Source organism: Lycium barbarum, chromosome 8, assembly GCF_019175385.1.
Source record: "Lycium barbarum isolate Lr01 chromosome 8, ASM1917538v2, whole genome shotgun sequence".
Classification (NCBI taxonomy): Eukaryota; Viridiplantae; Streptophyta; class Magnoliopsida; order Solanales; family Solanaceae; genus Lycium; species Lycium barbarum.
Window position 1 is genome coordinate 510,441 of NC_083344.1, and position 16,789 is coordinate 527,229.

The 16,789-nt window shown below is 36.3% G+C and overlaps 1 protein-coding gene across 1 annotated transcript; it reads left to right on the forward strand.

Annotated features, from left to right (window-relative positions):
- Positions 1–4,701: 4,701 nt before the first annotated feature.
- Positions 4,702–9,526, forward strand: LOC132604907 (probable pectinesterase/pectinesterase inhibitor 41). The gene is made up of 3 exons (XM_060318264.1): positions 4,702–5,511; positions 6,361–6,649; positions 8,454–9,526. The coding sequence occupies exons 1-3, from the start codon at positions 4,732–4,734 to the stop codon at positions 9,143–9,145; spliced, it is 1,761 nt and encodes a 586-aa protein (XP_060174247.1). The 5' UTR covers positions 4,702–4,731; the 3' UTR covers positions 9,146–9,526.
- The last annotated feature ends 7,263 nt before the right edge of the window (positions 9,527–16,789 follow it).

Sequence of the window (16,789 nt, forward strand, 5' to 3'; positions counted from 1 at the left end):
AAATATTGGTCAAATTTTATGCAGTTTGACTCTCGAGAAGCGAAACGTGACACGTAAAAATGGACGGAGGGAGTATTATATAATAACTTGACGTTGTTGTAGAATTAAACTCAAAAAACTCAAATCCTATATCTACTTCTGCTTATATAATATAGGAATTTTTACTCATTGTAGCTTCTTTTAAGACCTAATTATTAATATTAACTACCCTTTTATTTAATTACATTTAGTAGCTAATTAACTTTTCTAAATTACAATTGGTAGCTATATAAAAAATACATACCCAAATACATATATCTTTCTTTTTTCCCAACCACTACCCATTTTAGATTTTTCATTTCTCAAAACCCTAAAAAATCTCTCTCCCCTTCTCTCAACCACCACCACCACCACGGCCGCGCCACCCCTCTCTCTCTTCTCCCTCTGTGCTCACCCCCTCCCTCTCTCTCTCTCTCTCTCTCTCTCTCTCTCTCTCTTTTCACTCTATCCGGTGATCGGCGGGTGTTTGATGGCCTGAGATGGCACACGATGCAGACGACGACGATAAAGACTCGGCGAGGAAGAAGAAGATGCAGACGGCGATGGCACAAATCTGGCCGTGTGTATTTTTGGTGGTGGTGGCGATGACACTGATTTTGAGATAGTGGCGGAGAAGATGACGTGGAGGTGGAGAGATTAGAATTTTGATGGTGGTGGAGAGATTAGGGTTTTTAGTGGTGGTGGTGTCTCAGATCTGACCGTGTGTATTTTTTGTATTTTTGTGTGTATTTGTTAAAATCCAAATCCAAATACATTCAAAAATCTATATCTGACAAATACACTGTTTTCGAATGTATTTGTCTTTGTATTTTTTGAGTGTATTTGTTAGTGTATTTTGTTAATAGCCAAACACACTGTTTTTGAATGTATTTGTCATATATTTGAATATTTTTGTCTTGTATCTGAATGTATTTGTTGAAATTCATTCAAATACACAAAAATTTGAATGTGTTTGGTTTCATATGTAATTGGAATGTACACAATATATTTGAAATACATCAAAAAAAGCCATTGAAATACATCAAAAAAAGTCATTGAAATACATCAAAACAATTTTTTTTTACTGAAATACATAAAAAAATCACTAAAATGCATCAAAAAATAATAATATTAATATCTAATTTAATAGCTCTACCGTTAAAGGCTAAAATCAAGGATCCTGTTTTTTTTTACCGTGTTCTCATATATTTGTTTGCAACAAATACACGCGAAAACATACACTATTTTGCCAAAATATAACTACAAATGATAATATTTAAAAGAATAGTTACAAATGATAGAAAGTTATAATAAGGTAATCATTTGAGTAATTTTACCTATAATATAACGAACAAATCCGTTATACAATCAATATACACCCCCTCCCCCGGCATAACTTAACTGATAGACAAACAATAAATTAAAGTTCGTACATCACTGATTGATGGGATGTTGCATGCATATAACATAGACAAACTTGCCATTAACTTTTCCCCCAAAGCATGCAGAGATTTACGTACGCAGCACAACTTACGCTAAGATCCAGATGGTGTTAATTAAGTACGTACATGAATAGACCTAGGAAATACTAGGAGTATCAGTTAAGGTAATCAATGAAGTAAAGAGATGAATAAAACAATAAAGACTTCCACAAACATGTGATCATAATATTATTCTTCCATCTTAATCTATGTGACATATTTTTCTTTTTAATTGACTTTCTGATAATTTTCCGCGTAGAATTCTAGTGGAAAAATTGACAGAACTTTAATTTTCAAATCGGATGGCATTAGCAGGGAGAGGTATTTTGAACCTTCAGGTAAAGCTGGGAGCTAATTTTTGTTCGGATGCGTATATGGGAAGATAAACTTAAATCTTTTTGAATAGTAAAGTGACAAATTTGACCCATTTTGCTTTTTATATTATACCACATACATCTGGTTTTTGGTTCCAGCTCAAACCTCTTATAAACACTGGGCCGTCTAAACAATATTGGGGTCTAAAGCCAAACTTCAAACAAAGGTTCTAATTTTTTTAAAGGAAAAATAGCATTGTTTTGTGTGGAGTGCTCTTCAAATGCACCGGTCTTTAATTTTTGCCCCTTAAATGATTGGTCTTTCATTTTGCCCTTCGCCTAAAACTTCCTAGGTTCCGAGTTCGAACTCCCGCTCAATAAAAAATTTTAAAAAATTTCGTCAGGTAGAACTTGGATTCGCAAGGCAGAATTTTGCCTGAAGGTAAAATTCTGCCTGCAGGCCTAATAACTTTGGCCCGAATAGGCCTAAGTTTGCTATAAAATTCTGCCTTGCAATTTTTTTTTTTTGGACTGACCCGGGGTTCGAACCCCAAACCTCATGGTATTAGGCGAAGAACAAAAATTAAAGGCCACCAATTTGAGGGGCAAAAATTAAAGACCACCGCAAAATAAGGGCATTCCTGCGAATTGCTCGAAAAATAGTCATACATTTTTTTATTCAAAGTCTACTTTTCTAGCTATTTTAGATGTGAGGTCATTAATTATTGTTTTATAATCGATTTGTTTTAACAATTCCTTTTCAATTGATAATATATCCATTCAATCTGACTTGAGACATTGTTGATCTTGGATAAGATTTAATTTTATCAATCTTAATTTTGAAAAACTTCTTTTGGTTGAGGCAACAATTTATATATAAAATACATCGGACAATTTGCAGGATTGCCCTTCGCTGGAGGTGGTCTTTAAAATTTGCCCTTCAGGCAAAAATTCTGCCTGAAGGCCCAAGGAAGAATTTGCATGGGCAGATTTGCAAAATTTCTGTCTGAGAGCGAAATTTTGGCTTGCGATTTTTTTTTAACTGAGCTGGGGTTCGAACCCACAACCTCAGGGTGTTAGGCGAAGGGCAATACTTAAAGACCACCAATTTGAAGGGCAAAAATTAAAGACCACCCCAAATGAAGGGCAATCCACACACAAAAAATAAATAAATACATCTTTAAAAAAAAATGGAGACCAAAAAAATTGGGACCCTAAGAGATTGCTTTATTGGCCTTATAGTAACAGAAAAAAGTTAGTTTTCTTCCAAAACAAGATATTCATCGGAAAAAGGTTGCAACATTAATTTCTTTAACGTGTTATTAACTGCAGATATAACTTATTTTCAGAAGTATATATGCCCCTCCTGACACTTGGCAGCTTCTTCGTATCCTTATCAAAGCTTAATTAATACAGGCTTAGTTTGGCTTGTGGCCACTTTAACTTTTTTTCCTCTAGCTTATAAAAAAAGCACTTGCTTATGAGAATCGCAGTTTACATGTGCTTACTGCATTCACAATCTATGCGCAAACCAGCTCCCTAGCAAGCTGCATATGTATATATACCTTTCATAGTACAATTTAATACTATAATACTAGGTAATTCATAAATTAAGGAAGCAGTATAATTAAACTGAACATGAAATTTGCCTCCCTTGTTTTGAGCCTAAATGAATGCCTTCAGCCCTTCACTTTCAATGTGGTACGGTGTAGTCCTACAAGTTTAATTTCTGTGCAATAACAATGAAAGAAGGATCGACAATCAGAGACGGAGACAGAATTTAAAGTTTATGGTTTCTGAATTTGGATCAAACCCATAACTCGTCTTAGTTTTGGGGTTCATAATTAAACATTTATACAGTTTTAATGAATTTTATAATACAAATAGATGGTCTGAGCAAAAGCTACTAGGTTCTTCCGAACCCGTAACTGATGCTCTAGCTAGCTAGCCCCCATCGTCAACGAAGGCGTTCTAGTGTGTTAGATTCTTATTCAAGACTTGTATCATTTGATGATGCCATGTGAATAGCTAGAAACACGTGAAGTGTATGGTTAACCCAATAGCGAAAGTTTCATAAGGGGACTAGAGCAGGCTACCTCGGGGGCTGATTTATACCCTTATTTATGGGGCCGTGAACCCATTTTCTTTCCGCCAAACTAGATATTTTATATACATATTTTCTAAAATTGATCTAATATTATATGCAAATACCCATGCTCCAAAAAGCTAAATAGTGCACTTGGTTGGATACTGAGTTACTTACCCAAAGAAACATGGATTAATTCCCACTTAATACTTTCTTTTTTTCTCCCTCTTTTAGTGATGCACCCATGTTATAATCCTAGATTCGCCTCTGGAAACTATGACACAAAGGATCTTCTTTATGAAGAGATTTGATTTGAAGGTCTTATATGTTCAATATTGGAATAATTTCAGAGGTTTTTCTTGATTCTGTCGTTGACTTCTTGATTCTATCGTGTCAACAAACTATTCGAAATACTTCGACTATTTTAGAACAGGTCAAAATAAAAAAACAATAATTCGAAGCAGTTCTTTTCGCACCATTTCAGAAACCCAAGAACTCATTAAATTTATTCAAATCGTACTTCAAATGAACTACAACATGTAATCTCTATAATAAGTCTGACCAGCTACAATAAGCTAAAATGGCTTGATAATATAAAAATTAATAATATTATCAATGTACATAAGTTAAATCCTCGTCAAAATCAACACACTTTGCAGAAAATGGCCATGCAAATTAGTTGCTTGACTCTCTATTGCCCCATAAACAATTTACCGCTAATAATCTATTCTTCTCTATGTACTTAAGCTGCCTCTAATTCTTTGTTATATAATATAGTACCAAGTAACACACTTCATGCACATCCACCATTTAATTTAGAGATCTACAAATCATGGCTAACAATTATCATACTAAGCTTTTCATGGCTCATCTTATGATATTTGTTCTGTTTTTATTATTTTTTCAATCTTGTGATGCTGATAATCCTCATTTCCTTACCAAAAAAAAAGGTAATCCTCATATCAACCCTGATTCTCCTTCCACCATTTGCAAATCTACCCCCCATCCTAAGTTCTGTAAATCAATGCTCCCAACAACTGAAAATGTCACTTCCAATAATGTCTATGACTATGGTCGATTTTCTGTTCACAAATCTTTATCTACAACTCATAAGTTCATTTCCGATATTCAAAAATACCTTAGAAAATCCAAAAAATTAACAATTCCCGCGATTCGCGCTCTCGAAGATTGTCAATTTTTAGCTGATCTCAACATAGATTATCTCTCAACCACTTTCAAGACTGTAAATGAAACTTCCAATATTTTGCCAATTTTGGAAGCAGAGGATTTGCAAACTCTGTTAAGTGCCATTTTGACAAATACACAAACTTGTTTAGACGGTCTCCAAGAAATTACCTCTTTTCCTGGGAGAAATGACATTTTAAACCCTCTAAAAAATGACACACAACTTCATAGTGTTTCTTTAGCTTTGGTCAAAAAAGGGTGGGTTCCAAAGAACAAAAAAGGATCCAAAACTCACCCAATTACTCAAAAGAAGTCAGCTTTCAGAAATGGCCACTTGCCGTTGAAAATGTCTGCAAGAAATAGGGCCATATTTGAAAGAATCAGCAGGAGAAAGTTGCAACAGCAACAAGATGATGACCAGGTTTTGGTGAGTTACATATATATACATTGACAATTTTTTTTTTTTATATTATCAGCATATAATCGGTTATAGCAGGTTATTACTTTATTTCTTTAAGATACCATATTAAACTTGATAAGAGTTACGCAACAACATTATGCATATACTACAAATATTCATCTACGAATATGAACATTGTGGCTAGTACCTTACGATAGCTGCAAAAGTCAAAACTCCATGGCTATTTACAATTCCGTAATGATTTTTAACCACAAAAATTAAATTGGCGAAGCTAATTACTCATTTTTGCTATTGTTGCCAAGTATTTTGACGATAATTACCTAGATATTTACAAATTTACAATAACAACAAATACACCTCAATCTAAATAAGTTTCTTTTTTAATCGATCATCCAACTCTATTGAGTGTCCCAAATAAGTTGGAGTCGGCTGTATGAATTTTCACTGTTACATTTAGATTCAACTCATGCCATTATCACGCCAAATAAAAATAAGTTAAATAAATGTAATAATGCTACTAATAATATTAGAAGTCCTCTAACAAGACTAAAACCTATTCTCAACTAGTAGATATCACTCATATGCATCTTTTCCTCTATTGTGCCCTATTTTTAGCTAAGTCTGCATTAATTTAATTTTTTTTTACGTCTTTCAAGACAATTCCCTTCTACGCGAGGTCTTCATTGTCCCTTTTTAATACCTTCAATAACCATAAATTCGCATTTACGGAAAAAAATTCATAGCTAATACATTATAAATTTTTGCCATACATTTAAAGTTATTATAGCAATACTTTTTAGCCACAATAGATTATTTGATGAAACAAAATGTTTTCTATTTGAAACTTTGACACAGGAACATGATGGCCAAGTTTTGGTGAGTGATATTGTGATTGTAAACCAAGATGGAAGTGGGAATTTTAGTACTATAAATGAAGCTGTGGCTATTGCTCCAAATAACACTAATGGTACCACAGGCTATTTTCTCATATACATTACTGCTGGTGTGTATGAGGAATATGTCTCAATTGCCAAAAAGAAGAAGTATTTGATGATGATTGGTGATGGTATCAACCAAACCATTGTCACAGGCAACCATAGCTACAATGTTGATGGATATACAACATTTAATTCTTCTACTTTTGGTAAGTACCTCCATAACTTGTTAAATTCCAAGCAGTAATGAATTTTGACTTTAAGTTATATGCCTTGATAGTATAAACAACCAATGATAGCAGATTATTACTTGATTTTCTAAGTTACTATATCTAACTTGATAAGGAGAATTACTCTTTTATATGTCAACTTAACCTGATGGTGTAAGGAATTTTTCTTTGTTCGTACACATAGCATAAACTCATACAGTAATTACGCATACATTTTTATGATATGATAAGCTAGTACGACTCAGTAATTTGGTAAAAATACTACTCCAACGACAGGGGCGGGGCTAGCTTATCAGTTACGAGATCACATGAACCTAGTAGCTTTGTTCAAACCCTACATATATGTATAGAAATTCACTAAATATCTACAAAATATTGGACTATGAACCCATTATTACTATATATTAACTTGAGGACGCCTAAGAACCCATAAACTTCAAATTTTGAATCCCACATCTATCCAACGACTTGCTATCATAGATAAAAGATCGCTGATAGTACAAAAATCTTTACACTATCAGCATACATAAATTCATTACCAGCATGATATAATACAGAGAAAAGGCCATAAATAGTCCCTTATCTATGGGAGTAGGTCTAAAATGGTCCCTTAACTATATACTTACCGGTTTTAGTCCTTTAACTATCCAAAAACATATCAAATTTGGTCTTCATCTATTTTTTTATACAAACATCGTACAAACTCATAAACCTTCGTGAGATTAATCGTTAAACCATTCCTCAGACCTATATTTCTCTCTTCCTGCTTTTTTTTTCCTTAAGTTCATTCTTTAACCTCAACTTTTGTCCTCAAGTTCTCTCTCGCGTTTCGTAACCGATGGACTGCGTCTGTTAAAACCGATCCAGTCCGTCGGTTTTGTTAAAAAAAAAAAAACTGACGGTCTCACGTCGTTTTTTTTTTTTTAAAATTAAAGAATGAAATGTAGGAACTTGGAGTCAAACCCGGATATGTTCCTTGGCATTAAAGGGCTTTACCACTAGACCACTGATATTTTTTGTTCATATACTTATATTGATTTAATTTATACTGTTTTTTCGCTCTAAAAACCGACGGACTCGGTCTCCGTCGGTTTTTTTATAAAAAAATAAAAATAAAAAACCAACGGACTCCATCAGTTTATTTTAGAAAATAATATAACAAATAATTATATTTTTTCGCGCATTATTGTGCAAAAAATAATCGACGCAGTCCGTCGGTTTTCTTTTAAAAAAAAAAGATTTAAAAAAATTATTGAAAAAACCGACAGAATCTGTCGGTCTTTCCGTCGGTTTTTTCCATCGGTTTTTTTTCCGTGGTTTTTACCAGTTTTTTAGTAGTGTTTGAGAAGAATGGTTATAGCAATTTTGTGCCTGAGTTTGTCTTTTTGAATTTTAGAGACTCGAGAGCGACACCAGTGCCAGAATGCTCTTTTTTTTTTTTTTTTTTTTAACAAGACGAACTTGAGAAAAAGAAGCAGGGAGAGAGAAATATAGGTCTGAGGAATGGTTTAATGATTAATCTCATGAAGGTTTATGAGTTTGTACGCTGTTTGTATAAAAAAATAGACGGAGACCAAATTTGATAAGTGTTTGGATAGTTAAAGAACTAAAACCGGTAAGTGTATAGTTAAGGGACTATTTTAGACCTACTCCCATAGATAAGGGACTATTTATGGCCTTTTCTCATACAATACAACTCATCAAAAATTGGTGCCTTATTGAAAACGGCCTAGCTAACGAGCAATTTTAACTTGATTCACTCATGTTTAGCCTTTTTCTGCAGCTGTGGTTGGTCAAGGATTTGTTGCAGTTAACATCACATTCCAAAACACAGCTGGACCAATAAAACATCAAGCAGTTGCAGTCCGAAATGGTGCAGATTTATCCACATTCTACAGCTGTAGTTTCCATGGGTACCAAGACACGTTATATGTACACTCACTCAGACAATTTTACAGAGAATGTGACATTTATGGCACAGTCGATTTCATATTCGGTAACGCTGCTGCAATTTTTCAAAACTGCAACATATACCCGAAACTCCCTTTACAAAAACAATTCAATGCAATTACAGCACAAGGCAGAACAGATCCGAATCAAAACACGGGAATTTCAATTCAAAATTGCACTGTAAAACCAGCAGATGACTTAAAATTCAGCAACAGTAGCACGCAAACGTACCTTGGCAGGCCTTGGAAGGAGTACTCGAGGACTATGTACGCGCAAAATTTCATCGATGGAATTGTGAATCCATTAGGGTGGAGAGAATGGTCAGGGGATTTTGCTCTTAATACGATTTATTATGCAGAGTTTAATAATACAGGACCAGGTTCTAGTATTATTGGCAGAGTCATTTGGCCTGGTTTTCATGTTATTGATGTTGCTGATGCTGCTAATTTCACAGTTTCTGAGTTCTTACTTGGAGATGATTGGTTGCCACGAACTGGAGTGCCATATTTTAGTGGTTTAGTATAGGAGGTTAAGTTATAGACATCGTCAGTGTAACCATTGTTTTACAATATCAAGTCACTCAAAGAAGGATATATATATTTACATGTGAATGTGGGATTTGTAATCTTGAAAATAAGAAGTATTACCTGCTTCAGCAAGTTCGTAATCTTGAAAATAATATGAAGTACCAGCTACAACAGGTTCTTCAAAATCCGATTACATGCTACAACAGGTTTGTAATCTTGATGTAAGACCGATTACTTGCTACAAAGATTTATAATCTTAAAAATAAGACGAATTAATGCTTTACAATTTGGGAATAGATTCAAACTTATAATTACAAAAATAGTAAATACAGTGATATTTCACATCTATTAGAATACAAAAAAGTTGCCTTTTATTCCAAATGTATAAAAAAAAAAAAGACTTGAAAAAGATTAAGGGAATTACAAAGCATCCATGATAAAAATAGCTAGAGACATATCAGCACATTTGGAAAAAGTCATATATGTAGTCATTAATGTCTTCTAGTTTTTGACGGGTTAAACCCGATATGACCTGGAATATCCTGAAGAATAAAGTGAAGCAAAGTTGTACAAAGAGCTTTAAGAGGAGTACATTCCTTAGTGGTTATGAGTTAGTTTATTATGTTAGTTCTTTACGTGTTTATTATGTTTGTTCTTTATGTTTTGGCCCCAGTAGTAATTAATATTGTCTTTTACTATTTGCACAAGTAGTCCCTTTGTTAGTTGAAGGAGTATATGTAAGCTCATTTGAGCAGCAATGGCTATCATCTATGAAGACTGTCTATTACTATTTTCTTAGCCAAATTTAATTCTTGTCTTGTTAATTAACGGTTCTCAACAGTGGTATCAGAGTACTTTCCTGCTCGGTAGGTACAACCATGACCGGTGACATTGGTTAAATTCTCAGTCGACTCGATAATGGCAATAAAGGTGTCAAACTTTACGCGAAAGAAGGCGGAGAATGAAAAGGCGATCTGTGAGCTCAAGGACACACTAGCAGCTGGCCAGAGTTTAAATCGGGGCAAGGAGAAGCAAAGCGAGCTTGCAAGGGAAGAAATGTATTCTCCGACCGAGGGTCCGATGGGAATTTCAGGTACGGATACTCATATGCAATCGCATCGTACCCCTAATGTCACTAGAAGCTCTGGACTGCATCACTTGAGTCCACTATTTCCGATGTCCTCATCACTGTCCATTTCTCTGCCACCTCCACCCAATTTTAGCTCAATTTCTACTCTACTAGCTCAACCCATCTACTCACATGCACTACCATCAGTTTCTATTGGACAAATACCCTGTTCATTGAGCTCAATGCCACAATTTCATAACCCTATCCCTAATTCTTTCACTAGTCATGTAACTGCACAAAACTATATTCAAATTCCCAATTCCCAACAATTTTCTCAATTTTTACCCTACCCAGCCATAACTAATCGAATACAAAACCCCAATGTTAACCCAATCTACTCACCCTATACAGGCAACTATAACTAATCCTTTTATCACAATACACAACCTCCACCTACATCTTTGTTGAGGCAGTATAGAGTGACCTTTCGGAGGTTCAATGGAAATGGCTTTCAGGACTGGTGGTACTAAGTGGAACAGTTCTTTTCTATGGATGAGGTGCCTCACTATCAGAAGGTAAAAATTGCGTCTATGCATCTAGATGATCTAGCTTTGCAATGGCATAGGGCAGATATGAGAAGTAGAACACATGCTAATTTACCAATTCCTAGCTGGGAGGAATATGTGTGGGCATTAATTGATAGGTTTGGAACTGAGTTTGATGACCCCATGAGTAAGTTAATAAAGCTGAAACAAACTGGAGGAGTAGTGGAATTTCAAGAATCATTTGATAGAGCTATGACTAGATTGAATTTAGATCCTAGTTATGCTGTGAGTATTTTTCTGGAAAATCTAAAACTTGAGTTGGGTGATGCTGTGAGGATCCTAAAACCCCTCTCTCTCCCTCAAGCCTACCATCTAGCTAGGATTCAAGAATCAAATTTAATAAAACAATCCAAAACCATGAAAAACAACTTATCACACTCAATTCTGAGCCATAATAAACTTTCCACCAGTCAATTCACCTATCCCAAACCACTCTCTAAACCTATAAACCACCTACCTAAAAACTCTGTTCAACCTTCTAATGATAGATTTAAGAGGAGAGGCTATCATCTGCTGAATTGGCTGATAAAAGGGCTAAAGGTTTATGCTTCCTCTGTGATGAACTTTTTCAACCTGGTCATGTATGTAAGGCTAAAACACAACTTTATTTACTGGAACTTGAAGAGGAGGAGGTAGTAGAAGAGGAGGAAGAAAAACTGTTTGAAAACAATGAGACTGCTGAGACATGTCAGATCTCAATCCATGCTCTCCAGGGAACCAGGGGTTATAGGACACTAAGACTTCTAGGATACTGTCAAAAGAGAGCCTTGAATATGTTAGTGGACACTCGCTCAACACATAACTTTTTAGACAGTAATCTAGTTGCTAAACTAGGATGGAAAACTAAAGCATGTGCTCATCAGGATACTAATTTGGCAGATGGGAAATCTGTTCCCATTTCTGGAATGTGTAAGGTAGTGGAGTGGTTATTGCATAGTTCTGTTTTCAAAGTTAATTTTCTGTTGTTACCACTAGGGAATTGTGATATAGTGCTGGGTGTGCAATGGCTCAGTGATCTAGGTGACATTATGTTTAACTTCAGACAACTTACTATGAAGTTCAACTATGATGGTAAATTATTTTCTCTTAAAGGTATAACCCTTAAAATGGCTTTGGTAGACTCTTCCATTATACAATATCCCCTGATGAACCCATTCAACTTTTGATGATCAAAGTGAACCCCAAAGATGAATTACATATAGGAAAACAAGCAGAACCACCACTTGAAACTCCATCACCTACTATACAAGCAGTATTACAAGACTTCTCTGCTGTTTTTCAGGAACCAAAGGAATTACCCCTATCTAGAAACCAGGCTGATCATCACATTCCCTTGAAAGAAGGTGCAAACCCAGTAAATAACAGACCCTATAGATACTCCCCAGTTCAAAAAGATGTTATTGAGAGCATGGAAAAGGAACTGATGGAACATGGACTGATTCAACATAGTTGTAGTCCCTTTGCTTCTCCAGTGGTGTTAGTGGGGAAAAAAGATGGTAGTTGGAGGCTCTGTGTAGACTACAGGGCATTAAACAAAATCACTGTCAAAGACAAATACCCCATCCCTATCATTGAAGAACTTTTAGATAAACTTGGAGGCTCACAAATCTACTCTAAAATAGATTTAAGGGCAGGATATCACCAAATCAAAATGGCACCTAAAGACATACATAAAACTGCATTTAGAACACACTCAGGGCATTATGAATACCTGGTAATGCCCTTTGGACTCACCAATGCACTATCAAGTTTCCAAATCCTTATGAAATACAGAAATAAGCGGACGGTTCAGTGGTAATGCAAAGGCTAGATAAGCTCTCTCTTTCCAGAGATGTGGGTTCGAAACCCCACCAGTGCCTATGTTTTTTCCTTTTTTGCTATAATAAGCAAGATTCTCTTTTAATTCACTTTTTAAAATTAGAAGAACTTATAAATTGAACTCGTGCAGTTCTTTTCCTTTGGGGGTAACTTTTTCCCCTTTTGCTATCATACATAATATTATACAAAATTTGTTTTAACACTTTATATTTTAAAAACAAAATATAAGATTGACAAATCAATAATCAAAAAGCAAACCAAATTCTCCTGATACTTGCTACTACCATTCTTTTTCATCGTTTTCTTTCACAAAGCGAAACCCAAAATTAGATTTTCAAAATATATTAAATACTGATACTTGTTCATAAGTTTGATGGTTATTATCAGGGGTGGGTCAAGGGTAAAACCTTTGCTTTAGCCCCCAAACTTTTGAGGCTCCAAAATTTTTACGGATAAATTTTATGATTTTATTTTTTCTTAGACAATATTGAGGATTGTAAAAAGAAGTACAAAATTTTGTACAATAAAAGAAGGGAAAAAACTATCTACTTTTTAAGAGAAATATTTAGAACTTTGAACCAAATTACTCAAGATCTTCATATTATTAAATAAAGTTTTTACAACAACATCTAAGGTAATGTATTTAAAACACATGACTAACATCTTATTAACTTGAATTAATCCTCACTATTTTAAATATTAATAATAATGTTACCATGTGAAGTAAATGCAACAATTATAAAAAAACAAAAAGGCAAGACTAGATTTTTTTTTTATTGTATGTGTATATATTTAAGGTCTCGGATTAAAATTTAGCTTTAGGCCATTAATTTTATTGAGACGCCCTTGGTTGTTATAAATTAGCTTGAGGTCGTTGTCCTGTTTTAAAATTCCGAACCCCCAGACCTCAAATCCTGGCTAATATACATATGTCCGTATCAAAATACTAATTTTTGTTGAACCCATAAAGAGACGTTTCATCCTATAAAGAGATTGCATCAGCCTCCATATGCAGCACAATCTTAGTTCACGTAAACACCCATACTAAAATATAGGAACAAAATTTGGGGAAGAAAATGACTAGGCAACTCATAGGTCAATAGCTCGATAGTAGTTTACTCTGCCAGTAAAACCTGATTGTCTGAACTTGTTGGCACAGTAGTTGATATCCTCCTCCGACAACCAAGATGTGGTGACCCAGCAAGCTGACTACCAGATTTATAAATAGCTAGAAGAGATCTGAAATTATTTGGGCAATTGTTATCTTGAATCTTATTATTCTCATCCCCTTATTTCTCTGTTCTCGATTCTCATCCCCTTCTCCCTTTCATTGTTATTGTTTCTTACTACTTTATTTTCTAGTCTTGTAAGTTGGTTGAGAATTTATAATACACACTAGCTTTATTTGCAACTGTTATTCAAATTGTTTCATTGGTGCTTTCATCCAGAGGTTACTCATGGAGGACCACCAAATACTCAAGACTCATATGGATGATTCGATAAAGGAAGTGAATGAGTCCTTCTCAAAACAACCCGCTGACATTCGAGAAATACTAATGGAGGTGGTTGCGACCAAAGCTTCGATGGGGACTCACCGTCGTGAACCAACCATAGAGGTAGTTCGAGTGGAACATTAGCCCGCAACCACCATACCCAGACACAAACCTACGACAGTGGAATTGGGTCGATTTCACAGAGACAACCCCGAGGCTTGGATATTCCAAGTGGAACGATACTTTAATTTTTATAGAATTGAGAAAGATCAGAGGCTGACAATGGCGTCGTTTTGTCTAAACGACTAAGCATTGGAATGGTACAGGTGGTTGTTTAGAAACAAACAACTAGTCGACTGGCCACATTTTGCAGAGAATGTGCAAATCCGATTCAAACAGAATGGTCTCAAGTCGGCAGATGGAAGGTTGGCAAAACTCCGGTAGGTTATCACTATCTCAGAGCTGCAAGGGCTGTTTGAAGCCATCGCTAATGGGACTGATGATATTTCAGATAAGCTTATGCTTCGCCTCTTCATCTCTGTACTGAGGGAGGACATCAAAAACTCGGTATTGAGGCCAAAACGTTTGACGAGGCCTTAAACAGGCGCATATACAAGAGCGATGATTTCAGTCTGAGAAAGGAACCGTCCGACTAGCTTTGGCTAATAGGGGTGCACCGTTACTGCCTAACCCTAATATTTCCTCATCGTATCAAAACTCTTCTTCAACGATAGCATCTACTAATAGATTGAACCAAGCTACCGTACGCCCCGCATTGAAACGCCTCTCACATACCGAGATTCAAAGTCATCGTGAGCATGGGCTCTGCTATTATTGTGAGGATAAATATACACCCGGACATAAATGCAAATCACAAACCCAGCTGCTTCTACTCACTAATGAGCTCGACAGTGAACCAATATTACCAGAGTTGTTTATCTCCGATGACTTTTTGGTGGAAGAATTGCGATGTCTGAAGGTACAAGTACATTCTGCTATTCCTTATCATGCTTTAGCCGGTTGGCATTCTTCTTCCATACTCCGATTCCTCTGCCATGTCAATGGATCCCCGGTCCAGGTCCAGGTCCAGGTGGATGAGGGCAGTGACCATAATTTTGTCCAGGAAAGGACTGCGAATTTCTTGTAGCTCTCAATTGTTTCCATCCCTAGTTTTGCTGTAGTAGTGGGAAGCGGCCAATGACTTAGGTGTGAAGGGGTAGTGCGACAAGTTCCCCTTAATATCTAAGGGTGCGAGCTTACACTTGACTTTTATGTACTGTCATTGCACGGAGAAGATGTAATCCTCGGGGCATCTTGGCTCTCTACGTTAGGGTGGGTGGTCACAAATTATGGTGAACGTATATTTGAATCTAACTATCAAGGGACTACTAACATTTAGAAGGGATTGGAACCACCCCGTGCTCAGCCTATCTAATTGCATAGTCTCTGGCGATTTACAGCCACTGAAGCTATCTGCTCAGCCTATCCAATTGCGTAGTCTCCGGCGATTTACAACCACTGATGCCATCTCGTCGTACTATTGTTTGCAGATAGTATCATCTGCGCCTACTCCCGACGAGCAGGTTAATCCGACCGTTCAAGCCATTTTGAATTCTTTTGCAGATGTCTTTCAGAAGCCTCAAGGGCTGCCCCCATCGCGAACTCAGAATCACACTATACATTTGGCACCCGGCGAAGGACCAATGAACATTAAGCCATACTGATACCCTTACTTCTAAAAGTAAGTAATGGAACAACTAGTCACTCAAATGCTCAAAGATGGGGTAATTTGAGCCAGCACAAGCCCCTTTTCCTCCCCAGTGTTGCTAGTCCGTTAAAAGGATGGAACGTGGAGATTTTGCGTGGACTAGGGCACTAAATGCAGTCACTATAAGGGATAGATTTCCCATACCAACAATTGATGAGTTATTCGATGAACTTCATGGTGCTATGTATTTCTTTAAACTCGACTTGTTGGATGGATATCATCAAATTTGAGTTAGACCAGAAGACATAGCGAAAATGGCTTTTCGGACTCCTGAAGGACATTAAAAGTTCTTGGTCATTCCATTTGGGTTATCTAATGCCTAGTCTACTTTTCAGACAACTATGAACGAGGTGTTTAGGTTGTACCTTCGTCGTTTCGTCCTGGTTTTCTTTGACGATATACTGATCTATAGCCCTACTTGGGAAGAGCATTTGATGCACTTTCCAAAGGTGCAAGTGTCAATTTGTTCAGACCACAATCGACCGCCTCGGCCATGAAATTTCCAATCAAGTTTGTAGTGTCGATCCAACAAAGATTGTCGTAATACGGCAATGGCCTACGCCTAAAAATGTGAAAGAGGTGCGTAGTTTCCTTGGGCTAGCCGGATATTATTGGAGGTTCATCCACCACTATGCTGCAATAGCTGGACCTCTCATAGACCTTCTTCACAAGGTTCCTTTTTCTTGGACAGACGCCACTCAGGCAGCCTTTGACACTAAAGGGAAAGCTAAGCACAATGCCAGTCCTAGCTTTGCCTAACTTTTCTCAAGAGTTCCAGCTTGAGACAGACGCTTTGGGCCAGGGCATTGGAGCGGTGCTTTCACAAAAAGGTCACCCGATAGCTTATTTCAGCCAAAGGCTAAGCAATAGAATGCAGGGGGTTTCCACC